The sequence below is a fragment of the Magallana gigas genome, chromosome 3 (genome assembly GCF_963853765.1).
Source record: "Magallana gigas chromosome 3, xbMagGiga1.1, whole genome shotgun sequence".
NCBI classification, from domain to species: Eukaryota; Metazoa; Mollusca; class Bivalvia; order Ostreida; family Ostreidae; genus Magallana; species Magallana gigas.
Window position 1 is genome coordinate 1,663,665 of NC_088855.1, and position 27,978 is coordinate 1,691,642.

A 27,978-nucleotide genomic window follows, 5' to 3' on the forward strand; every position below is an offset into this window, starting at 1 on the left:
TGATAAATGTTTTTCATTGAATGAACTTAAACATATTTTTTATAGGACTTTAATTTTTTTTAAAAATGACAAATTTCAAGGGATATTCTGAAGTAATTTAGTAAAGAGTGCATTTTAAAACGTGCTGACTTTTTTTTAAATGCCTATCATTTCAATAGTACACATAGTAATATTAACATTGTGTTTATTTTAATTTTTTTTTTTTTCAAAGGTCAGAAACTTGTTAACAATTAGTATTCTCTTTTGAGAAGTGGACAGGCATAGCCTACATCAATGGATGTAGGCTATGCATTCCCTGTCCACTTCTAAAAAAGAGAATAGTTAACAAGATATCTGTAATATATTAACTAAAACGATACCTATCTCATAATAAAAATTGTTGGGCTTCTCCACAAAAAAAAAAATAATTTGCTGAAATATTGCAAAAATAAATTTTCACAAAAAATCAAATCACCATGCATGAAGATTTTAAGACGCTAAAAACTGAGAAATAAAACACTGTGTAACAAGATTAATTATGTAAATAAAAAAACCATAAAGTATTTTGAATGAGGAACTTTTTTTTCGGGATGTGTTACGGTATTTTTCCTTTAATAGTATAGCAGTCTGAATCACTCTAGCGTTTGTGCACTCTTTCCAATGAAGTATGTTGTAAATAAAACGTTTGCATGATTCTGCCTTAAAGGTCACATGATTTCAACGCAGAATGTAAACACTAAGGATAGAAAGTGATAGGACATCATAGGTCCAAAGTCTACGGAAACTTTTCTAATTGAAGATTGAGAAAGAAAATGAAGCGGACATCATACACTGAAATAATCTTCTACGTGTCACTAACTTTATTGTGTACATCAACTGTTTTATGGTAAGAATGACGGGCATATTGTTTTTAATTGTTGAAATAACACTCATGTTTGTAGAATTCACATATTCATGAATAGCTAATGTAAGAACAAAAGTCTTGTTCTGACTTTTTTATCTGTCGGTGTGTTAAGTGCGACGTGACATTTCTTTTCATCGGTGGATAGTGGGATATTATAACGGCTGCAATATATTGTGGTTGTACAAGTTTGTTACGACAGTAATTTTCAATATAGTGCTATAGGCCTATAGGTATTTTCTCATAGGACAACAGGTGTTGATAGAGTTTCCGCATGTAGTGTTGTAATTTTAAAAGATATGATGTACTTGTATGTGATTAAATATGAAATCATATTATAAATTTTTTTCTTTAAATAATTAAAAAAAACCCATATACAATGTGACGACTTTGTCATAAATAAGCAGGAGATGGAGGCTCAACTTAAGGGAACATGTGATTTACTGTATAAGAGATGTTACCTCATCGGATCAAAGCTCAATGACACAGGATGCAGTAGGAATGTAGAGCTTAACAATCCTGTAAGGCATACTAATCATCCCGTTTACAAACATAACATTAACTTCATTACGTGAAGCTGAATCTATTTTCTAATAGTACCAGAATAAGGGTTAAATATTTTGTATTTTGCATGGTCTTATCTTTTGTGTGTCAGTCCTTTTTTAAAACAAACTCATTTTAAAGAAAATCATCTGTTTGTAAAATGTTTAAATTCTGTACAGACTTAACCTCCAAACAAGTAACATTTAATTGAAATATTTTAAAACCCTTTGTTGCACATGACATGGCAATAAAAAGCAAAAATGCAAGTTTATTTTATAAAGAAAAGTTGAATCATCTGAAATATTTTTCAATCTTACTTTCTCTTTTGATAAAAATGATCTTCTAAAGACACCAAGTTCCTTCACCATTCCTACCTTAATTTTTGTTGAATTTGCGATCTCCATATGTCATCATTGACAAGCTCATATGATAATCTTTTGAGTATTTTTAAAGTTTGATTTCCCAGCTGCATTATTTAACAAAAGAAACTTTTACAGCAAAAACTTGTTTGGTGAGGATACATTTACTTGTAAAATTTTCAATATTGTTGTTAATGACTAAAACTCAAAATTTGTTTATTGTTCAGTAAAACAATATTTTGCAATAATACTATGGTCTAAAATAGGCCAGTTCAAGTGTTCAGTAGCATAGTTTTATTGCTTGCACATCTTGGTAATCATAAAAAAAAAGATAAGTGATAAGATTAAGTGTCAGAAGATGTACACTGTTTAGGCACTAGTGAGGTTAGCGACAATGAAAATACATACAAATTGTACTGTAACAATAGTTGAAAAATAAAAGGTGTAGAAATAAGCATTTTGACTTTGATCTTGAAAAAATCCTTGTATAATCTCTAACCAAATGATTTCTATTTTAGTGATGAGGAAAAGAAAAGTGAAGGTGAGAATTGGTGTGTGTACGTGAAGGGTCGACGTGGGATTGACATTGTGACCGTTCCATGTACAGAGAAAATCAAAACCAGCTGTGGCTGGTTCAGTATATCCTACTGTACCATGTACAGGTTAGTGCATTGACCGGGGTTCATGTTGATATAAACACACGACTGTCCTTCAATAAACTCCCGACTTGTAATGTTCAGAAGTTCCTGTTTCAGTAAGATAATTATCTGATATTTTAGTATGATAGTGGAAAATGATATTTTGTACATCTAAAACTTTGACTTCAAAGGATGTGAATCAGATTACACAGTGTCAATACAACACCACCAATCATTCTGTCATATAGTCCTGTATACAGCAAATCAATGATCTTCTCCAGACCCCAGTCAGTTTAAAATCAGTATACCTCAGTCTTTCATTATCCATGTCCATTGTTATAACCATAGCATTGTTGCTTTATAGGATCAGAGCCCAAACATGGTTATAGAACACTTTATATCACAATTCTTATATTAAATTCAGGTATTTAAGGGTTGATTGGAGGAGTCTAATCAAACAGCCTGTCACTGGTCAACAGACCTTGATTGCATACTGTGTTTTACAAGTAAACAATTATCAAAGATAGGAATTGATAGCCTTGATAGAGTAAAGACAGCTTTAGAGAAATAAAAATGATCAAGCATTTTAAACTCAATCACTAAATTTCCAAATCACCAAATGTCAGTTTAAAAATAAATATCAAAGTGTTCATTTTGATTTAATCAAATTCAGATGAGGTTTTTTTTTGCTCTTGGTACGCGTCTTGCTGCTACACCATGTATACTGAATATTACTTTGACTTTTGTTTTTACAGAAAAACATACTGTAAAAAGGAATTAAACACAACAAAAATATTTTACTACAAAACAACAGACTGCTGTGAAGGCTTTGTGAAAACACCCAACAACACTTGTGTCAGTAAGTAACAAACAATAAAATTAGTAAATAAAATCAGTAAGTTTCACCAAACAACACTAGTGTCATTTGGAAACACCCAACAACACTTGTGTCAGTAATGCACACAACAACACTAGTGTCAATAAGTAACACCCAACAACACTAGTGTCAGTAAGTAACACCCAACAACACTTGTGTCAGTAATGCACAGAACAACACTTGTGTCAATAGGTAACACACAACAACACTTGTGTCAGTAATACACATAACAGCACTTGTGTCAATAAGTAACACACAACAACTTATAATTGTGTTGTGCTGGTAGGTAACACACAACAACACTTGTGTCAGTTATACACAGAACAACGTTTGTGTCAATAGGTAACGCACAATAACACTTTTGTCAATAATTTACACCCAACAACACTTGTGTCAATAAGTAACACCCAACAACACTTGTGTCAGTAAGTAATGCACAACAACACTTGTGTCAGTAAGTAACACACAGCAACACTTGTGTCAGTAAGTAAACCGCAACAACACTAGTGTCAATTGGTAACATAAAACAACACTTGTGTCAGTAAGTAACACACAATAACACTTGTGTCAGTAAGTAACACACAATTACACTTGTGTCAATATGTAACACCCAACAACACTTGTATCAGTAATACACAGAACAACACTTGTGTCAATAGGTAACACACAGCAACACATGTGTCAGTAAGTAACACACAACAATACTAGTTTCAATAAGTAACATACAACAATACTAATGTCAATAGGTAACACACAGCAACTCTTGTGTCAGTAAGTAATGCACAACAACATTTTATCCTCCAAAATTGGAGGATAGATGTTTGCGCCCCCTGGTGGATCTTTTCAGATGAAGGGCAATTAACTCTGTTTTTACAAAGGGAGTTAACTATGAATAAAATATAATTATTAGACAATAAACATATCACCTTATTTAGCTATTAATAATTATATTTATTGATAATATTTAAGTTTAAATAATTGCAGGGCTGATTTTAAAGAAAATATTTCATGTGAAGACTCTCACATTTTTTTTCAATATTCAGGATAATTGATATCTATAAATGGTATCATTTTGATTAATAAGATTTAACAATGTCTTTTTGTGTGAAGGGGATTAAATTTAAATGATACTTAATAACATGTGAATTAATTAGAATAAGAGCTACAAAGTTCCTAAGGTATATGCAAACATTTACTTTGAACATGTACAATATAGCAGATCAAGATATCTATTATGTGTCTCTAAACGTGAATGAAGTCATTAATGTTTTAATGAGGAATAAACATCACTATTTTGTGATTTCGATTAAATGAAACAGATGTAAATAGTCTATTTAATTTGTAAAACTGAACACAGGAAGTACACACTTTCAAAGCATATTGTGAAAATACTATACATAGAATTTCAAATCGCCGCATACAATCATTAGTTTATTTCCTTAACTTTATTTCCCATATGGTCTGGTGCTTGCATTTTTTCATGAAAGATATGTACGAAGCCTTTGAAATATACCCATGCTGCCCTCCAAAAATGGATGATAATTTCACCCACAATGCAAAGTGACTTTCCATATATGGTAAAAATCAGCAGCCATCTTGAAATTGAGCTATCCTCCAAAAACGGAGGTTGCCTAGACCTGATAAGTAACACCAAACAACACCTGGGTCATTAGGTAACACACAGCAACACTTGTGTCAATAAGTTACAAACAACAACACTTATGTCAGTAATACACAGAACAACACTTGTGTCAGTTAGTAACACACAACAACACTTGTGTCAATAAGTAACACCCAACAATACTAGTGTCATTAGGTAACACACAACAACACTTGTGTCAATAAGTAACACCCAACAACACTAGTGTCATTAGGTAACACACAACAACACTTGTGTCAATAGGTAACACCCAACAACACTAGTGTCAATAAGTAACATACAACAATACTAATGTCAATAGGTAACACACAGCAACACTTGTGTCAGTAAGTAATGCACAACAACACTTGTGTCAGTAAGTAAACCACAAAAACACTAGTGTCAATTGGTAACACACAACAACACTTGTATCAGTAAGTACTTTTGTTAGTAATGTTCAACAACTTTGTGTCAGGTATACATTTCTGATCTTTCAGCTGAAGTAAATAGTGAAGAAAACACATATTCTCCAAAGTTTACAATATCTTAGTAGCTGTTTTAAAACTAGCTTGTTGTTGTCCCCCGCCGCAACGCGGTGCGGGGACATAGAAATGCCGGGCGTCCGTCCGTGCGTCCGTGTGTCCGTGTGTCCGTGTGTCCGTGCGTCCGTGCGTCCGTGTGTCCGTCCGTCACACTTTTTTGTAAGCGCTCTCATGCCTACAAATTTTGACCGATTTTCATTAAATTTATACCAAATGTTTATACCACTAATACTTTGGTCAAGTTCGAAAATCAGCATTGGTCGATACTTTTTCTTGGAGTTATAGGACTTTGATCACAAAAATGACTCTGTTTTATCCAAAAATTGACCTTGTAAGCGCTCTCATACCTACAAATTTTGATGGATTTTCATTAAATTTATACCAAATGTTTATACTACTATTACCTTGGTTAAGTTCGAAAATCAGCATTGGTCGATACTTTTTGTTGGAGTTATGGGACTTTGACCACAATAACGACTCCGTTTTATAAAAAAAATTGACCTTGTAAGCGCTCTCATACCTACAAATTTTGACCGATTTTCATTAAATTTATACCAAATGTTTATACTACTATTATCTTGGTCAAGTTCGAAAATTAGCATTGGTCGATACTTTTTGTTGGAGTTATCGGACTTTGTGACCTTGTAAGCGCTCTCATGCCTACAAATTTTGACGGATTTTTATTAAATTTATACCAAATGTTTATACCGCTAATACTTTGGTCAAGTTCTTTTAGATTGTAGTATTTTGGATATATTCGCGACAGGAAAAATAGAAGAAAAAAAATGGGTGGTTGGGGTAAAAAAATGTTCCTCCCAACCTCCCCACACATTTAATTCTGGAACAGCCCTGAATGTTTGAAAATATTCCAATATACAGTATACTAGTATACTGCTTGACCGGCGGGGGACCCTGGAATTCTATTCTTGTTTCATTTGATTTACTTGGGGTTTTTTTTCAGACGAAACTGCTCTTGATCCTCAACTTAGAAGAATAATAGAGAACACTACAGCAGGTAAGGCAATGGATATATACAGTATACACCTATCTGTCAGGTATACTACTTTGAATCTGTCAGGTATACTACTGTGAATCTGTCAGGTATACTACTGTGAATCTGTCAGGTATACTACTGTGAATCTGTCAAGTATACTACTGTGAATTGTCACTGAGTAATCCGTAAAGTATGCATGCAGCATCCAGGGGTATTATTGAATTAAGTATTTTAGTGTATTAACTGTCATTTTGCAAACTACCGTAAATGATGGCCAACTACAAAATATCAATAGAGCTGACTGTCACCATGGAAACAATGAAATGATTGACTTTCAGTCCTGTCACATGATTTCCCAGAGTTAACATTTAGTAACAAGCAGTTGAATGTACCTTGCATTTTTTCATATAGTTCATTACATGTATTATAATATATTAATGTAATGTTCTCTTTTTCAGTTGATAACAAACATGAGGACTTTATAGTGGACCCTAGAAACATTGTTTCATATGAAGAGGCTCCATTCCTCCATGAACCATCGCCCATTCGTAAACAAGTAAACAGTGAATCCAGCATCAACTTGTCTCAGGGGGCATATGCTGGAATAGCTTGTGCTGTTCTATTTCTTGTTGTAATAGCTGTCTTTATTGGAATTGCAGTTAGGAAAAAGAGGTAATCTTTCTGTTATAGATGTATGCATTAAGAAATAAACATGTCTACTGAAAATAACTATAACTCAATAGTGAAACTTCCATGTATGCATGTCCAAATATTTTTAACCTTTCTTCTTAGAGCACTCATTTTTTCCAAGCTACACTGGATTATGGGTGACTGTTATCAGAGTCTTATTTCTACTTTTTGATGTAGCTGAATTTTTAGCTCACCTGAGCCAAAGGCTAAAGTGAGCGTCGTCGTTGTAAACTTTTCACATTTTCATCTTCTTCTCAAGAACCACTGGGCAGATTTCAACCAAATTTGGCACAAAGCACCACTAGGTGAAGGGGATTCAAGTTTGTTCAAATGAAGGGCCACAATCTCTTTAAAGGGGAGATAATTGAGAATTATTGAAAATTTGTTGGTATTTTTCAAAAATCTTCTTCTCAAAAAGTATTAGGCCTGAAAAGCTTAAACTTGTGTGGAGGCATCTTCAGGTAGTGTAGATTCAAGTTTGTTCAAATCATGGTCCCCGGGGGTAGGGAGGGGCCACAAGAGGGGGATCAAATTTTACATAGGAATATATAGAGAAAATCTTTTAAAAACTTCTTCTCAAAAACTATCAGGCCAGAAAAGCTCAAATTAAAATGGGAGCATCCTCAGATAGTGTAGATTCAAGTTTGTTCAAATCATGGTCCCCGGGGGTAGGGAGGGGCCACAATAGGGGGATCAAGTTTTACATAGGAATATATAGAGAAAATCTTTAAAAATCTTCTTCTCAAAAACTATCAGGCCAGAAAAGCTCAAATTAAAATGGGAGCATCCTCAGACAGTGTAGATTCAAGTTTGTTCAAATCATGGTCCCTGGGGGTAGGGTGGGGCCACAATTGGAAGATCAAGTTTAACATAGGAATATATAGAGAAAATCTTTTAAAATCTTCTTCTCAAAACTATCTGGCCAGAAAAGCTCAAATTAAAATGGAAGCATCCTCAGGTAGTGTAGATTCAAGTTTGTTCAAATCATGGTCCCTGGGGGTAGGGTGGGGCCACAATTGGAAGATCAAGTTGTACATAGGAATATATAGAGAAAATTTTTAAAAATCTTTTTCTCAAAAACTATTAGGCCAGGAAAGCTCAAATTAAAATGGAAGCATCATCAGGTAGTGTAGATTTAATTTTGTTCAAATCATGGTCCCTGGGGGTAGGGCGGGGCTACAATGGGGGATAAATTTTTATATAAAGAGAAAATCTTTAAAAATCTTTTTCTCAAAACTATTAGACCAGGAAAGCCCAAATTAAAATGGAAGCATCATCAGGTAGTGTAGATTTAATTTTGTTCAAATCATGGTCCCTGGGGGTAGGTCGGGGCTACAATGGGGGATAAATTTTTATATAAAGAGAAAATCTTTAAAAATCTTTTTCTCAAAACTATTAGGCCAGGAAAGCCCAAATTAAAATGGAAGCATCCTCAGGTAGTGTAGATCCAAGTTTGTTCAAATCATGGTCCCTGGGGGGTAGGGCAGGGCTACAATGGGGGATAAATTTTTATATAAAGAGAAAATCTTTAAAAATCTTTTTCTCAAAACTATCAGGCCAGGAAAGCCCAAATTTGAGTGGAAGCACCCCCAGATCATATAGATTCAAGTTTGTTTAAATAACAGTCCAGGGGTAGGGTGAGGCCACAATGGGGGATGAATTTTTACATAGGAATATATAGAGAAAATCTTTAAAAATCTTCTTTTTAAAGACTATTTGGCAAGAAAAGCTTAAACTTGTTTAGCTGCAATAATGTAGCCCTCTCCCGATTTTTTTGTGTTTTTTTTGGGAGAGGGCTACACCTCCATAGGATCTCCGTAATGGTGCAAGTGTGGGAGTGATTCACTCCCGCAACGATTTCGTCTCAAATCGTTTATAAATGACAATAACATTTGCATTTCTTACCTGAACTCAAACGTTGTAGATGTCTATGGCATAAATTAATCCAAAAATATCAAGTATAGTCCATATATCGGTTATTTTTTGTGTATGTCAACAACGAAAGTTGAATTTGTCTGCCATGTTTATTGACCTTGACCGGTTTTATTTTTGGACAGCCAATGAGAATTCAGGAGCGGATCTTGAACTGAATATAGGAATTCCCCTATCTTAAACATAATTAACGCGGTAAATATGAATTTTCCATTATATACCATTTCCTTAAATGATGTTTTAGTGAAATAACCAGGTAAGATCGGTTACTTACACTGACATTCACGTTATCAAGCCCATCAAAACTCCAAGCGTACATCCCATTAAATCATGCGAGAACTGTCATGGCTGCTGAAAAAGACGACTGTAAACATGCTGATGTGTTTTATCTGGTTTTGATTTATATACGGTTAATTTGTTCAACCTGAATTAAAAAAATCATTTTATCTAAAGGAAGTCAAATATAAAATCGATTTTTTCAGACCAAAGTCAGCCGCATTAAAAAATTAATTTTGCACCATTACGGAGATCCTGTGAAATAGTAGCCCTCTCCAGTAAACATCAGATATAAAAAATCGGAGAGTGCTACATTATTGCAGCTAAAACTTGTGTAGAGGCATCCTTGGGTAGTGTAAATTCAAGTTTGCAAAATCACAGTCCTTAGTGGTAGGGCGGGGCCGTGATGGCGGTTTGAATTTTTACATAGGAATATATAGAGAAAATCTTTAAAAATATTCTGTGAAAGTTTTCGGTCCTAAACTCAGTACTTAGTGTGAAAGCACAGGTTATGCAGATTTAAGTTTGATGAAACCATGATTCCATAACGAAAAGTGGGGCCACGAAATGGGGGGGGGGGGGGGGGGGGTTTATATAGGAATAGAGAAAAATCTTCTTACAGGTACAACAACAAAAGGGGCTTGGTATTTACCCCCCAAAAAAGGTGGATAAAAATTGGCAGATTTTCAATTTTTTTCTAGTAAGATCTACTGTACTTAGTTGTCAAGATATTTTGATACTGTTATGCTAACTTGATCAGAATTAAGGCAATTGTTGCTCAGGTGAGCGATATGGCCCCTGGGCCTCTTGTATAACTTTAGATCATCGTGCAAGTGTGAACTTAATTTTTTCAGGGTAAGGAATCAAAAAGGAAGGAAGAGCATTAATATGAGAGATAGCGAGATAGGAGAGAGGGTAGCTTTCCACACCTCTCCCATTGAAAAAACCAAGAAAGGGAGCAAGTTGTCCCACACTGAGGAGACTGAGCGGGTCCAGCTTGCTGCAGAGGAAACCTGATCACTGACACAGGAATATCTCAGGACTGAAGTGTTAAATTATGGTCAAGTCTTTCAGTGAAGCTGTTTAGTGATCCATCATTCCATTTATGGTGATTTTGATATTAAAATTGTCCAACCAGTTCATATCCGTAGTACTGGTATGTTTGGTAAATAACCACTAACAGCAGTGTCGAAAATTCCATTATATTTTTCTATTGTGTATATGCTAGGATTTTGCTCAAGAAAGTTTTCGCGAATGGGATGCACAATTTGCACAGAAAGCTGTTTCTTTAAACACCAAATGAATGTTTTTCTATTGATTGCAGAAACTATTTTGTGACTATGTAAGAACATGATAAAATTAAACATTCTTTGTTCTAACAAAACAGATTTGAAAAAAGCTTACGATACATGTTTCATGTGATTTATTTTAGTGATATAGAATGTGTAAAGAATTTAGATATATATATATATATGGACAGTTGAGTACCAGTATTTCTGAGATGAAACAATGATTTTATAATTTATTAACAACAGGTAAACCTACATTCATCATGTACATTTTTTTCTTTTTTTACTGGTAGATACTGTTTCACTTTGTGTGTTTTTTTTCTTCTTTTTTAATATCAAATGCATTTATTGATTCTAAAAAAAAAATAATTGTAATGTTCAGTTCATTATAGCTCCTTTGATCTTTTCAAATTAATCAAGAGTTTACCATTATTGAGATTGACAAAACAATTATGTAAATAGTCTGATTTATTTATTATATTACTGTAGTTGTGTTTTATTGCATTTTAAGTCAAAATCGTATTATCCTTGAAAACAAGATTCAAGTGCACTGGGTTTCACAATACAATAGGGGGATTTAAAATTCTCCTACAAAGTAAAGATTTCTGGTTACAAAATACTTAGCACACTCAGTCTTACAACCCACATATTAAAGTCTTTGTGGATAGATATCCATAGTGTTTTTGTGTGTGTTTTTTTTTTATTTTATTTTTACTAACTCTTCATTCTTTTATCAATGTTATATGATATCATATTTAATCATGCTGACGTGTTATATTTGTTGATATTTGGGCTACATAAACATTTTCACATTTCAAACAATTGTTTTCAGAACTGCATATTCATGTATGTACTAGTGCATGAAAGTGTAATGCCTTACAATCTGTGGAATGCAGTTTTTGTCATTAAGAAAAATTGTTGTTTCTTCTGTAGATATTGACAAGATTTTTCATAATGAATTGAGATTATAGAAAAACTAGTAGATGCATACTAGTTGAGTCTGCAAGGGGACTTCTATTTAAAATTACTGGGGTACATATACGGTATTTATGTGTAAAATTATATACACTGTGTGTATATGATGAGAGAGAGAGAGAGAGAGAGAGAGAGAGAGAGAGAATAAATCTCAGGGAAATTAGAATTTTTAAATCAGTGGGGCTGTATATGAATGGACTAGAACTCTGACAGTACAATCCCTCAGGCTTGCCGAATTCTTCACAATGTAGGACAATTCATTGCTTAGTTTTTGGATCTGATGATTAAGGGACAGTGCATTGCATCATAAGGTGTTGTGTTTTGTGTCATTCTTTGTGGAATGAACACAAAATCTGTGGCTTGCAATGATAAGAACAATTTAGATCAATACAAGATATTTACTTATTACTAAGTTATTGTTATGATCTCTGAGGAGACATGTATTACTGTAATTTGTTATAATAGTTATGTTTAAACTCCAACTTATTTGTATTTCTTTTGTACAGAGTCTTGCCCTTATATCTGTATCAATGTTGAGTTAATAAAGATTTGATATGGTATATTATTTGCAGATTATTTTTTTAAATTATGTTAAGAAAGGCTTATCTAATAATGCCATTACATTGACTTTTTAATTACCCTAGCTTGTTTTGAAATCACCTTATCAAACATGTACAAGTATATTGATATGATGAAACTGTTATCTTTAAAAGAGGATCATGCGTCGCAGCGTAGCATGATTTGGATTCTGTATTGAATCGTGGGCTGATTACTGCATATAAATGTTTGTACCATGCACTCTCCCAGGAAAACGTTTGCCCAGACATATGTATTGGAAATGCAATTTCTTACAAAGGCTCTTTACATGAATTCTGTATCCAGTCCATCTGGCCATCTACCAGACAACTAATTGTAGACGATGTAATTGCTAGACTTGGTACAGATTTCTTCATTGCTATCAAAAAGTCATGCAAGGATCGAGAAGTGTGTGCAGTGACAGGTTAACTGGAAACTATTAAGATTAAGTGATAAGTTTGAACTGACTGCTGTAATGCTACACGAGTCAAAGGTATTTCAGCTATAGTATAGGGCACATCGTCAAGACACTGTCTGCCAAGTCATGTCAATGTAAGTGCTGACATTCAACCAACCCCACCCACCCTGCCATCTTGAAATGGATTTTAATTTTTTCCTCTAAACAATCCTTTTAAAATGTATTTCTCTCCTTGGGGTAAAATTAGATAGTAGTTGTGGCTTTTACAAGCTATTAAATATATAAAATAATATTGCCTAATTTAATGTATATGATATACAGTGAGGTTGCCTTTAACGAATCGTCTCCGTTAACGAATCACTTTCAGATAAACAATTCTGTATTTTTCTATTAAAGTTTCAATACTTAACTTAACATATCCTGTCATGTAGAGTTACTCTTGTTTTGATAATTTATCATGAAATTATTAAATTTTATCTCGTTTTATGTCGTAATTTCTAAACAAACATGAACAAGCTTTTTGAAGACGCAGACAAAAAGCATGCCTGCAGCTGACAACTTTCACTTTTCGGTTAAGCTTTGATGTGAACGGCTCGTTGTATGTAAGCATATTTGGTACGGATGTTTAATAAAATTATCTGCCTACAAGCACTGAAAGCGTCAAACATTTTCTTAATCAGAGAATAATTATATTAGCAATAATGTTGTGGGTAGTCAGGGTTCCAATAACGAATCACCGAGATGCGGGGATCATGGAGGGATTATGTCAAAATTAATTGATACCGCTACGATTATTTGCACATCTGCTTCAATAAAAAAAACCCAGAAACAACAATAAAAGATTTTAAAAACACATCTCATTCCCATTTTCTAAAACATTTTTCCATTCGATTATAATTTCAACCATATTTTGGTTTCCCCAATTCCCTGTATTAATACGGATATTTATTGATTTAAAAACCCATGCCTTACAAATTAAAGTTATTCGTATTCGATGTCATTTAGTAGTTTATTTCCTAAAAATATTATTTTCCTTGAACATGGATCTAGTTTGCAGATTCACTATACTTTTTTATTTTTGTTTTAATATTTCATAAGTACAATCGATCGCTGATTCCATACATGTACAGGTCATGGAAAATATTTATTTTCCTTGAACACATCCAGTTTGCACATTCGGTCATTCACTATACATTTCTAGATTTTTTAAAAAATATTTTATAGTACAAATGATCGCCGATTCAAAACGTCTGTCTTCCCGGTATTTCTTCTTCCATTTCTGTCGGTGGAGGTTTCTTCGTTTTTTAAAATCGCCCTTGGATATGTTTCTATATAGATCTTTTAAAACCTTTTTTATAATTAGTTACCGTGTGTATATATTCAAACTTAACCTTTCAAACGTACTTGCTAAAAAAATCTTTAAAAATTCGGAATGGCTAATTTTTTTTGAATAAATAATATTCAGAAATTTAAATTCATTTTTTTTCTTCATTTTTTTTTTTAAATTTTTTTTATTCGATGAGTTATTTTCCTCACGATATTCTTCAAGTTTCTATATGTTTATTTATTTATTTTTTAACTGTCGTTGCGGCGCATTAAAAATTTATGATGTAGTACATATATGTTATAAAAACCCAATCTAATACAATCAATGTCGACACATAATTTCAATTCAAATAACTTAAACCCGTTGCGACACAAACTTCATCATTCTGTGAGTTCTATGAACTGAATAAAGTCACTTGTCTATGTCTTGGCAAACCCTCGTACATGTCGTATTTCGGTTTTTTCTCGATCCATTTACATGCCATTGTATAATTCTTTGTAATTTCATGAAAAGATGTTCATATACACGTATCTCATAAAATTAACAATATTGATGACTTACAATGACTAAAAACTAAATGATCAAAGTTTACAAATCATGCAGTCATTTTTTTACCATTGAATTCATTGTTATTTTTTCATGAATTGTCGATCGTTTTCAATAGAATGAACACTTAACTCAAAATGAAAAAAAATATTAGCCTTTCCATTTTTCTTATTCATGCTTTAAAGCATATTTAAACTTAAAAAAAAATATTTCGACACTGTCCCTAACAAAAAATAATCAGCTGTATATCACGTGATTCGGTAATGGAGAAAATGATCCGCTAAAGGAGAAAACATCGTTCATCAAAATACAGCGATACTTTTTGTTTAATCATTGGTGTAGTATATTTATATGATCTAAGGGAAGTAACTGTTTGTGTATGAATGCATGAGTATGTGTATGGTGTGAGAGTATCATCCGGGGATTGAGCACGGGAAAATAGCCATGCTGATGATGTGTGCGTGCGTGAGAGCATGATGTGGACTTGTATACATGTGTCATGAATAAACCTATTCGTGAATTGATTTAATTCGTTATATTCTTCAATTGGTTGTTGGGAAAGAAATATATGATGTTATGAGTCATGTATGGTACAATAAAACAATGTTGTATTATGAATTTAACTCGGGCTTGGTTACGTACTGTCAACGCGAATTTACTTAGTGATTCGTTAAAGGCGACCTCACTGTACTAGTATATCGTATATTTAAACAAAATATCAGAGGGCACATATCAAAATCTCAAGAATGTTACCAAGAAAACCAGTGGTTATTTTTAAAACAGGATTTTTAAAAAAAATTTTCATTTAGATAGTTTATATCTTCAAAAAAGGTCATTATCTAGCTTCTGTTACCATGACTACTAGTGGTTCCCATAGCAACAGCATTAGTTTGTCTTAAAGGACTAAGTGCGGTTTTATGCAATTTTTGCCCCCAAAAATCGAAGTTTTAGAAAGAGCTTTAAAATAAGGTGAAAGATAGTTAAAATCATATTGGAAATAAAGGTGTAAAAGGTTATCACCACAGTGACGTCATAATGTAGAAATGACGTCATGAATATTGCATTATTTTGATAAATTGATGTTTTGTAGCAAAATATGGGTGTTTTCCGATGGTTTTTCGACTGGGAAACATCGAGCGCAGGCTTGCTCAAGTACCATATTTTAGTATAATGTGTATAACTATCTGAAGAAAAGTATATGTTAAAATCGCACTTGAGCAGACCTGCGCTCTATACTTCCGAATGCAAAATATAGAGCAAAAATGAGAATATTTTCATTTGTTTGCAAATTTGCGGGAATTGGGCCATTTAGGTGACGTCATAGATACACAGCGAATGAGCAATGATGACTAAAATCATTATTAAAGTTATAGGCATCCTCTATACAATGATTTGTGAAGATTTTATTTTTATACGATACTATTTAAAAATTGGTTGAAATCGGGGGCAGATATTTGACCATACCGCACATAGTCCTTTTCATTGACAAAGCATATCAAACTTAATATGATACAGGAAAATCTGTGTTTATGCGTGGCCACCGAATTTTAATAATGACATAAAACTGAAATGACAAACGTTGAACTTCCTTCAGTAGTAAAATAACACCTTTTTGGCCAAACCATACCTTCTAATTTAGACTTTTTAAATCATTTATAGATGGAATGAATTTTAATGTTTGATAGAGAAAAAATTGCCGAAAAAATATGGTTTAGAAAAAAAGGGAGGGGGTTACACAAGGGGTCAATATCACCTGTCTTGTTCTCAAGAACCTGTGAAATATTTCTAAACATTTAAACTAGGTTTGTACCTATCAAAATACCAATGTATATTGTTTAAATACAGAAATTCAGCTTAGAATCAAAGAGTAACTGTCTCAAAATAGTCAGGTACGAGTTGCTGGGTAACCGGTCGAAATTCATCGCGAACGAGTTAACTAAGAAAACAAAATGGAGTCGCAAACGAAAAAGTCAGAAGATGCAGATAGCAAACCAGTTGTTGTTTTAAAAGGACCAACAGATATCCAAAGGCTTAAGCTGGAAAAATTGATGAGAAATCCGGTATTTATTTTCCTGCCGTTTTTGGGATGATTCCATGTTAGCGTTAAATCTGATTTTTATAGCCAATTTCATTTTGTGATCATCAATCTCTCTCTCTAGCTGTTTGTTTTAATCAGCTTGTTAATGCCTATCAGCATCAATCACCCTTTTATTTATGTCTTTGATATATTTGTGTAGTCTTATCCATGCTTCATCACACACGGTGGCATATAGTACTCAAATAATAGAAATTCGTGTTTTGCTTAAAATTGCTCAAAAGCAATGATGTTTTATGAAATTTTTGCTCTGGGTTGTTTTCTTATACATGCACCTACACAGTACAAATATTTTGACAGTTCTTCTTTAGATAAAAAGCAAAACTGCATAAAATAAGCTAAACAGACCTACTTGAGGCTACTTCAGGTAGGTATTTAAAGCTCTGTACATGTACATGTAGGCAATTCAAGCTGCATAGCTAAATCTAGTGATTTTACTGGACCTGATTGTCTATCAAGATAATCAAAGTCAAAGTTGCAGTTGTTTGACCAGTCCATCTTGTATAATCTTTGAGTGAAAATTCAAATAAACAGATGAACTGCACATTTTATTTTCAGAACAAAGAAGCATTCATACCAGAAAAATCGAAAGAAAAGGAACCAAGGGCGCCTCATGAATTTATCAGGAATGTCTGGGGTAAAATAAGATGCTAAAGTTAATCTCCATTTGTTTGTGATTTTAGAATAGAGAAATTCAAAGTGTTCAAATGAAAATATTTGACTACCGGTAATCAGTAAACACCTTTCAAAAGAATATCTTACTGGATATATATATATGTATTGGCAGAGGGAGAGATTGATGATACTAGTTGTAACATTTTCATGACAGGTTCAAGTGCTGGGGCTGGAAGTGGGGATTTTCATGTGTATAGAGGGGTACGGCGCAGGGAATATGCAAGACAAAAATTCATTGATGAAAAGGCTGAAAAAGTAAGCATCTGACATTGATTTTAATCTACCATTACTAAGTGTGTGCATGTCCATTTTTGTATTCATCTCATTTATATCCATGATTGTAAAGAAATACCTTTTCATTAAAATACATGAACTTTATTTTAAGCATATATAAATGTATTTATGATGAAACATAAATCATGATATAGTCATAGAATGTATACAGGTACATTTATTAATCCGTTTTTAGGTCACCTGAGTCACTCAGTGCACTCAATGCAATTGGTCTTCGTCCGTCGTCGTGCGATGTGCGTCATTTGTGAACAATTTTACATTTTTAACTTCTTCTTAAAAACTACAAGGCCAATTGTTACCGTTTTTGGTGTGAAGCATCGCAAGAAGAATATAAATTGTGAAATTCATAGCTCTTCCACCCCTGTGGTGCCAGGGGTGGGGCCAAATATGAAAAAAAAAAGCCAAAATTTCAACAATCTTCTTCTCTGCTCCCACACAAGTGAGGAAAAAACTGAATGCCTGGTTATGAAGTCCATGAAGCCCTCTATTAAAATTGTGAAATTCATGGCCCCTGGGTCAGGGGTTCAGGCTCTAGGGTGGGGCCACTTTGGCCATATAGTAAAAATGTATAAAATCTTAGAAAATCTTCTTTTCTTCTCCCATATATATATATTTGAATAAAACTGAGTGCATGGTTATAATGTCAACAGACTCCTCTACCTAAACTGTGAAATTCATGGTGGATGGCATTACAATATTACATGTATAATCTTCTACTCCATAATGAAACTGGATTAAATGCATTTATGAGACTTCTCGACAAATTTGTGTATGGGCTATGGAACTCAGGTGACCGTTAAGGCCTATTGGCCTCTTATTTTTTATACAAATATATACGGTATTAATAATACTTCAAATCATGTACTTTTGTAGACTGCAAAGGATCAGGAATATCAGAAAAAGATAGAGCAGAATCAAAAGGCAGCCGATGAGAGAACAGCCAAGAAAAGAGCCAAAAGGTGGGTAGAGTAGAGGAAGGTCAAGAAATGGGGCCAAAGGTGGGTAGGGAGAAAGGCTAAGAAAAGGGGCAATAGGTTGGTGGATGTTAGATTACCAAATGCCAAGAAGTCACACTAATCCCTGCTAACACTGCACTCCTGCTTGGAGTGGTAGAGCTCACTGAGCTTGTTGCAGAGAATTGTCATTTATTTTACACCTCCACCACCCTACTGTAAGAGTAAAAGAAAAGTGGAGGTGAATGGCGTAATATGCTTAGAAACTTTAACAAGTTTTACAAATGTTGAAGCAATGTGTCTCTGGTAAACTACCCAGTACCTAAGGACAATGAAAGAGGGTTGTATCAATGTATTCCTGCCAGAGTTTGTTTGTTACATGTGAAAACTGAGATATTGGTGTTAAGTCAAGTCTTGCCACTTTAATTGGTGTGGTTAATGCAATGCTCCTTTTTGAAATTTTCAGAAATAAAAAAAAGCAGAAACTTAAAGCTAAAAAGAGCAAGCCATCTGAAGGTAAGAAACGTTTACAGTAATAATTTCCTTTTTTGGGGGGTGTTGGAATGATAAATTTATGAATGAAACAGCTCAATTTACAATATCATTATTAAATATAAGGATTAAACAACACCCATCTTACTCACAGATTTCATAATACATGTACCTATATCTCATTTATACAGATTGTATAATTAATGTACCATTATTTTATGTACAGACTTTATAATACCTATATCTCATATATACAGATTGTATGATTAATGTACCATTATTTTATGTACAGACTTTATAACACCTATATCTCATATATACAGATTGTATAATTAATGTACCGTTATCTTATGTACAGATTTTATAATATCAGGGACATACATGTGTATACACATGTACTAACAGGAATGGCAACTTCTTCATTTGCCATGTTTACTTCCCAAAATATAATGCAAGCCTTGACAAATTTTATGAGAGATTATTAAAGATTATTTATATCATTTTTTTTAAAAGGGATTGTTTTTTCATAAATTTTTAACCATATGTTGAAAAATAATTTATATAAAATTTATATAAAAAGAAAATAAACATCAATTTTTATGCAATCTTGGAAATGAGGCAAAAATTGGTCTATGGGTTTTAAAAACTCTGTCATAATTATGATCATATCACAGACATTAAGTACAAATAACAATTGTAAAATAATTTTAAGATATTTCTTTTAAATGTTTCATATCAATATATCTAGTAACATAATAGATAAATGAAGTTAAAATTGATATTTCAGCGAAACTTGCAATAGTTGCCTATTCCATTAGTAAATTCGTCCCTGATAATACCAATATTTATATACAAATTTTATAATACCTAAATCTTTAATATAGTATATATAGATTTCATAATACTTGTACCTACATCCAATATGTTAAGCACATTTTATTATAGCAGACTGCTCACAAATATCAATTCATTGTTGTAGAAACAACCAAAAAGGAAGAAAACGATGACAGTGAAGAGGAAGAAGATTCTGATGAAGAGGATGAGGAGAGGAGTGGGCAGGCTTCCGATAAACGACCCACAGAGGATGAGGAGAGGAATGGGCAGGCGTCTGATTAACGACCCACGGAGCAGACAGGTGAAGGGAGCGACGAGGAGAGAGACATTCGGTGACAAGACGAGGGAGTGGCTCCCCAGACACGGAGACAGTGAGAGACGGACAGTAACCAGACATACGGAGAATGTTAGACAGAGGGTCTGCAATGTGGTTCGAATGTGACTGTGTAAAGAAAATTGAGCAGGGGTTGATTTCATTGCATCAACACATCCTTGCTGCACTGTACTGTCCCATGTTTCACCCACAGTTGCTTGGATCATTTCAATTTTCAAATCATTTTGATCACATCCTTGCTTCTACATGCATGTTATATTTTTGGTCATATTCAGCACATCATTGCTGGTACCAGTTTTAGTGTGAGGACAAAGTAGTTTTTGTACTAAAACATGAAAAACTTTCAGATATGATTTTTGTCAAAACATTTTTCATGTACAGTACTGTATTTTATTAAAATGGAGTTTGTATATAAAGGATATCCTACGATTTGTGAAGCGATATATAAATGTATAATTTAGATTTCAGAGTTATATGAATTCTATATTAATTTTGCAATTGGTAAGGGGATTGGAAAACTTAAGTGAGAAAGAACAGCATATCGCACCAGTCTCAGGTGTGCATGTTTGTTGACAAATTCTATTGGATTTATGCTTTCTCAGTATGTTTCTAAATGTACATGTATATATCAATAAAATAGTTATATGCGTGATATTTTCCTCTCAAAATTGTTTAAGTTGTTTTATCCACAGTCGAAACTTGTACTAGTTATGCAGAAAGTTTACATCCAGCCTCATAATGTAGGCATGTGGATGTTGTCTTAAATTTAATAATGTAATAAAGCCATACACTACATGTAAAACTGCCATAAACTACATGTAGTGTGATTAAATGTATGTAATAATGCAATAAACTACATGTAATATGATTAAATGTATGTAATAATGCCATACCCTATCCTGCCCTAAATTTCATGTAATAGTGCCTTCAAACTGATCAGTCTGACAAAAAAAAAGAATGATTTTTCAAGGGGAAAAAATTGTGCAAGATGTCGGTGAAATACATGTAACTGCATGATTATTTTTTAAAGTATATGGATGAATAAGAGCATACACCTGTAGTTATTATTACCCACTCCTACTGTTAAGGTGACATGGAGACTTATTTATAGTGCTTATAATAAGCCACTTTAATATACAGTATTTGACAATGATATACAACTATTGCCTATTTAGAGGTCAATATGATTATTTAGCTACCCGAGAAGTACAATAGGCGTATTTACCAAGCCGGAGGTGAGGTGAATATTGTACTTTGAGGGTAGCTAAATTATCGTTTTGATTGAAAAACAGCAATAATTTTTTTTTATACAATTCAGCCATGATTTAATACAAAAATATCAAACTGAGTGTTTTTAAGCTAAGATTTTAGTTTGAAGCCATAGCCAAATAAATTGATAAAAACGATATTTCATTGGATGATCTATTTTTAGTGCAATGCAGAGAAAATCAATGCTTTATTGACCTCCTCGGTCATGTGCAGGTGAATATAATGTTCTATTTATTCTAGATAGTTGGATATTAACCAATCAGAGAGCTAGAAATTAATCATTCATTTAATAAATACATTTACTTGGTATGGATTTCGCATTCAATATGCAAAGAAACCAACTGCCGTATGTAACTGAATTTTTTTATTGATGATAACTCAGTACATTTATAGGCACACTTGATACTCAGCAAAGAACATAACACATTGCTGCCATTAAAATGTCAGCACTGACATAATGGTATAATGCTGCTAAAAAGAAAATAAAAATACTGTTAATAATTTGAATAAGTTGTGCATATTTTTCTGGACCCCAGATTAAAACTGAACACCACACTTATATAATATAGGTATAAAAACCCTTTGATTTGGTTACACTCCTAAAACTCAAGGCCGACATTCCATTTGTGGTCTGAGAATTTGTACACTTGTTCATTGCATTATGTGCATATTATGTTTGTAAAAAATGCATTGAATAATCTGATTATTTGAATGATGTTGCAGGTAGTATACTCTTGCGTTGAAAAATTTGACAATTTCATCACGACCGAGTAAGACGGCCAGACAAAATATACGTCCACACAGATGAGACCTTTACAGCGAAATTCTTTGAACTGCTAAGAGGTCTTCAGGTTATATAGAGGTTGTAGAGATAGTGGCAATGGATGAAAAATATGGCGGACATTGCCTTTTACGAGTGGTGTTCAGCTTTAATCCTTTCTTCAGCATTTGTTCAGTGAAACGGAGCTCATTTTATGATTGACTTGATAATGTTCTAATAATTGAAATGAAAATCAAAGCATTTTCGAGCTGCAACATCCAGTGTCAAAAATTTAGTTAAAATACAAATTGTAATTTTCAAAATATTACCGGTAAGTGATATCAAGAATTATCAATTGCTGATGACATTTTAGTCTCTTCTGGTCATATTTTGGATATAAGCTATTTAAAACCTTTGAATGAAGCATAATAACATTTTATTTTTGTCAAGTGATACAAAAATTGCTTGAACAAAGGAAATTATGACATATGTTTGACCTTTTCATTGGTCCAGGAGTCCAGAAGAAGGGATAAACCGTTTACTAAAATGCACAAACTGTAATCATAATTAATGAAAAGTAAAATACATAATAATACATATTAATAATGTATGCATACAAGTCACAACGAAGAACAATTTCATGCGCGGATCCAGAAAATTTTTCCAGGGGGGGTCCGAAGGATAATTGTGTTTGCCAGGGGGGGTCCGAGGCATATTTTCGCGATAATTTTACTATGTAAATTTAATAAATTTTCATTTTCCAGGGGGGGTCGGGACCCCCCCGACCCCCCCTCTAGATCCGCGCATGAATTTATACAGACTAATCTCTACAAAAATCATTAGAAGAAAATCGAGTTATAGTGTTGAATGATTTTGTTGTCAACACAAAAGAGGACAGATGATCGATATCTGAATATATAAAGCCTTACTTTTAAAAAAACATAGATTGCTGAAGAAAATTTTTCAAATATGAAATACATTCACAAACTGCCCCGATTATACTATTTCATGTTACGGTAATTAAAGTTTTAATTTTTCCAAAAATGCATTAAGATAGCAGCTGATGGTTTAATTCAGTTATTGCTCTTCTTCAATTTCAATTATTAGTATTTTGGAAGTCTGCATGACTATCCAGTGAAGGTTACCGTAGTCTTTAGTTAACAGCCTTTTCATTTTACATAATTATGCGAACGTTTTACAAACGAAGATGGAACAACATTCATGAAAGCAAGTTCTATTCCTGATCAAACATTCAAATTATGACATATAATACTAAATATACTGGTAATGAAAAATGGTTGAATAAAATTTCTCTTGCACTAGGTACATGTATGTGTGACATGTATAAATTCATTAAAAATGCAATAAACAAAAGATTATGCAAACAACACTATCGTGCACACACAGTGTAAAACTGGAACAGAAAAATACATCCTATAACAAAAAATACATCAAATATAATTATTTTTGCATTTTAACCTAAATTAAAAAAAAAAATAAGACATGCATGCAAAACCACCAAAAAGCCATCCTAATTAGTTGATCAATGACTGAGTGACACAATGACCTTGTGACCTGTTACGACATTGTCCTCCTTAACCTTTTATCCAATGGCCATGAATTACATGAACCAGCATATTACTGTTCATCAGATCAGCACAAAGATCGAATGATTTGTCTTAATGTGGCCACTTGAATTAGCTATTTAGGATTGGAGAGGGAGGCACTAAAAGTATTCAATCGAAAATGACAATGTGATGTTTCTTCAATAAAAAATCAGTTCAATAAAAGTTCTGAGCATTTGAATGCTGTTTTGTTGTTATAGGTTTAAGATACTCTATCAAAATAGGGTGATTTTGCTGAATAGCAAATAGAATGAAGTTCAAAAAGAGATCCAGTGTTGACATAGCCTTGGCTATATTGCATGAAGAGAAGTTACAAAGTCTTCCTTGTTATTATGCTACATTATCAGAATTTACAGGACAATTTATTGGAAGATACTCTACAGTCTATTACAATACATAATGTAAATGTGTATATATTAAACATACCAAACATGTAAAATAAACTCATAGCATAAAAAATACTAGAAGCATATTACGTTTACACTTGACTGCTCAGTACATTCAACATACTTATGTAAAAACAATACAGGTATTAAAAAATCCGGCATCTGCTTAATATTACGGTAAAAAAACAAATACAAATAGTCCAGACTTTGACCTAAGTTTTTACATCTCTGCTTGTTTCTTTCTGACATAAAACTATTCTTCTAAAACCTTTAAAATTGGCAAATCTTCATCCATTAATAAAATTTTAATGTTGGACTTGCATACTATATTAGTATTCTGTACACTAAATTGGCATTAGTGCTCCTACTATTAATGAAGCAGTCATTTAATTAACCAATAAAATTCTTCCCCAAAATTATAAAATAATGGTGAGAGGCACTGAGAGTGCACATACTGTATAATGGGTATTTTTTGTGGTTGTTTATTTTCTGCGGTATTTTGCGAATATAACAAATCTGCAGAAATTAAAATTGCAAATATTCTTAAATTGTGTACACTTGTTATAATGCAATGATTGCTGTATCTAGCGGTTGCTACCGTTACCGTGGTTAATATGTTACTTAACAGTCTGTATTCGGTTATTACCCATGATTAACAACAGTCTTCATAGACAATTATAGCATAATTATAGGATAATTTATAGATGAATAAAATTTTTGTGCACAATGATGAGACAAATGCGTGCTTTACCGGAAATCGTTTAAAAATAAGCATTGACCATGTGAAAATTACTGCAGCTAGAGGTGGCTGGTTACGTAATGGGAAATTAACACCTTTATTACACTCGGTATTGATGGTAACACTCCAAGTGGAGTTCCGTAAAGCGCATGAAAGATGGATTCAAAATTTGATACAATGCATAATATTAACTATGATAAAATTTATGTTTAGCTGTCTAATGTAATCGCAGAAATTGCAAATTAACACAGAATATAATTTGATATCTTTTAGGGTCTAAACACAAAAATTTCAAGTCGCAGAAAATACCCATTATACGGTATAAATGGCAAGCACATAAATCTGTCACAGAGGTACATAACACATATTTGTATCATAAAAATTAGATTCTAGTACATTAAATCAAGAACATTTGTGTTTACCATGTACTATATCATCTCTTTCAAAAAAAGCATGCAGCTTCAGGGTTGTCTCTAAGACCCGGGAGGCGGGGAATTCCCCCACCTAAAGTGACGTAATTACCCGGCTATTATTGCATTTAAAACACATTCTAGCTATAAGCTAGACCTTCAGATCCCCTTCTACTTTTTTATTTCTCCCTTCTACTTCAATTTTTAGAGACAACCCTGCAGCTTAGAGAGCCGCACAATCATTATCGTATCTGTGGAATCATTAAATTTGAAGGTGCGAATTTTTGTGGATAAATTGTCAACATTAGAATATTTTTCCAGTGGATGAGCCTGTAATGTTTTAGTTTCGCTTGACTTAAATGTCTCATTTTAAACATCCCCTTTCTGAAAGTTTATGATACATGTATTGTTTGGACAACTTCCTATCTAAATGCTTATTTATTGATAATAAAATACATTTTATACTCCTTCCTCTTCGCCAAAAAAACCCCAACTGCATCCTTCTATATTTTACATAAGTATCCTAATTATTAATAGGAAGTTTCAACAAAAAATACAATTCCAAACACTTATTCATAAGAGTCCTCAGATACATACAAGTGGACTTGATGGCACTTATGTAGAAGTAGTTGTAACCAGGAAGTCGTCTCAGTCTACAACATCCTAAAGTTACATTTTTCAGCATCGAAATTTCTATTGCAGTCGTAATGGTCTTCAGCAAGTTTTATCTGCAATAGGAATATATACACAGCTTTTATAAACTTTTAAAGACCATTAAAAACACTCAACAATTAATTTGTGAATGGAGTGACTATTAAACAAGATATATATAACTCTTACCCAGATGATAAATGAGTGTACATGACATTGTGTTATGACTCTGTCATAATATATTCAATAACAATTTATATTGCTTTACAAGGTATATGCCAAAACTGTGCATATTTCTAAGACAATTCAGTTCTGTGTTGGACAATTTTTAACATTTAAAGGACTATCTATGGTTTGAGCCAAAAATGGCCCCCATAAGGTGGAATAACACAAATGGAAAAAGTCAATCAAATAGACATTAAATTATTTGATTATGAAAGATTTAATCATAAATAAACTGTACAAATGTCAAATAAGCAAAAAATTTCCAGTTTGGGGATAAAAAAATGAGTATCTAAAAAAATCAATTCAGTAAGTAACAACAAAATCCCCTTCGGGATTTGATCCCGGGATGTACGGATCACAAGCCCGACACTTTATCCACTCGGCTATGGAGTAAGTGACATGTTATCGTCGATAAAATCCCTTTAATAAAACGAAATGTCCTTTTGATCAGAGGTCAGCCATTTGGTGATGATGTGTTATTCCACCTTAAGTTAATTAAATGAACATCGTCATTTTACTGTAATTCTTTGATTTCTTTGTACAGATATACATTTGCAATTTTTTCATAATTTTCATTTTGATTTATATGTTCACAATTTAAAAATATGACATCATGAAGTTTATCTTTTCCCACCATTTTTGCATTTTGAGCACAAAATGGCTTGTTTTCAAACAGCTTTTCTATAAGAAAAATTAAGCGATTGCTTGAACAAACAAAATATTTTCACCAAAGATGTATCCATCCAATACTTATAATGACAAAAAGTTCTTTCTTTTTCAAACCTTGCTCTTTATTTCCTATTCACAGAAAGATGTGAAAAACATCAATTAATGACTGAATTTGATTTAAATACATAAAATAGCATTACTTCTGACGTCATATACTCCAGTGAGTGCAATTAAATCAAATAAATAGGTGAAAAATATATTCTTTATCAACTATTCTAAAAAATACTACAAAATTTAATGTACCTGAAACACTTTAAAAAATGGCGAATTATGGGGGCCAAATTTGACTAATATCATATAAAGTTCTTAGGCCAAAACATACGAACTCTAGATTCTATGGAACTTAGAGAATATAATTCGACAGTAAGAGTTGCAAAGGAGGAATAACTATTTTTAACTGTAAATGGACTTTATATTCTCCTTTTAATATGGCTCATCACCTTGATGTAGGGAGAGGCCTGAAATAGTCTGTGCCTGCTGCCCAATCAATTCAATATGTTATATTGAATAAAATATTGTTTAAATAAATAAAAATAATATGGAACATAAGTTTAAATAATGCTACAGCATTTGATCATAATTCATGCAGCAGGGTCTTGGAATTTAAATGTTTATATTTTTGGCCGTATGAAAACTATCTGATAATTGGAAAGAGCTAGGATTGATGATCTAAACAGGTGACAAGTATTATAACTTTCATAATGAAAATCAATTTAAAAATGCAATTTAAAACAAAATTAATAAAATTAAATAAAATAAAAATTTATTGATGGATTCCAAATGAAATGAAAATACGTAACGGAAACCCGTTTTATTATCATGACATTAATTCTAACTAATTAACAATTATCAATATTTTTATTGTAAAACTTTATAGTACATGTACATGGTTAGTGGTTCTAATTTGGTTGTTTTCTTGGTTTTATATTTGAAATAAGATGAAAATGAAAGTAATTAAATGATATAATTCTACAGAGGAAGATATAAATCTATAGAAGTTAAGAAA

General features: G+C 32.8%; 3 protein-coding genes across 12 annotated transcripts in view; 2 read left to right on the forward strand and 1 right to left on the reverse strand.

Moving 5' to 3' along the window:
- The first annotated feature begins 647 nt into the window (after positions 1-647).
- On the forward strand, positions 648-12,194 carry LOC105327087 (uncharacterized). Its single transcript, XM_034481286.2, has 6 exons — positions 648-865; positions 2,301-2,444; positions 3,176-3,279; positions 6,440-6,493; positions 6,931-7,144; positions 10,225-12,194. Exons 1-6 carry the CDS (start codon positions 792-794, stop codon positions 10,385-10,387), a joined length of 753 nt encoding a protein of 250 aa, XP_034337177.1. The 5' UTR covers positions 648-791; the 3' UTR covers positions 10,388-12,194.
- A 4,209-nt stretch (positions 12,195-16,403) lies between these two features.
- On the forward strand, positions 16,404-22,117 carry LOC105344291 (PRKR-interacting protein 1 homolog). Its single transcript, XM_034481347.2, has 6 exons — positions 16,404-16,561; positions 17,155-17,233; positions 17,426-17,526; positions 18,439-18,524; positions 18,985-19,034; positions 19,990-22,117. The coding sequence occupies exons 1-6, from the start codon at positions 16,451-16,453 to the stop codon at positions 20,124-20,126; spliced, it is 564 nt and encodes a 187-aa protein (XP_034337238.1). The 5' UTR covers positions 16,404-16,450; the 3' UTR covers positions 20,127-22,117.
- Positions 21,797-27,978, reverse strand: part of LOC117692688 (uncharacterized) — a 33,908-nt gene continuing 27,726 nt past the window's right edge. For all 10 annotated transcript variants that reach the window (XM_066078036.1, XM_066078035.1, XM_066078033.1 and 7 more), the window contains one exon: positions 21,797-26,095. The gene's annotated coding sequence lies outside the window, so the exon portion shown is untranslated. The remainder of the gene's footprint in view (positions 26,096-27,978) is intronic.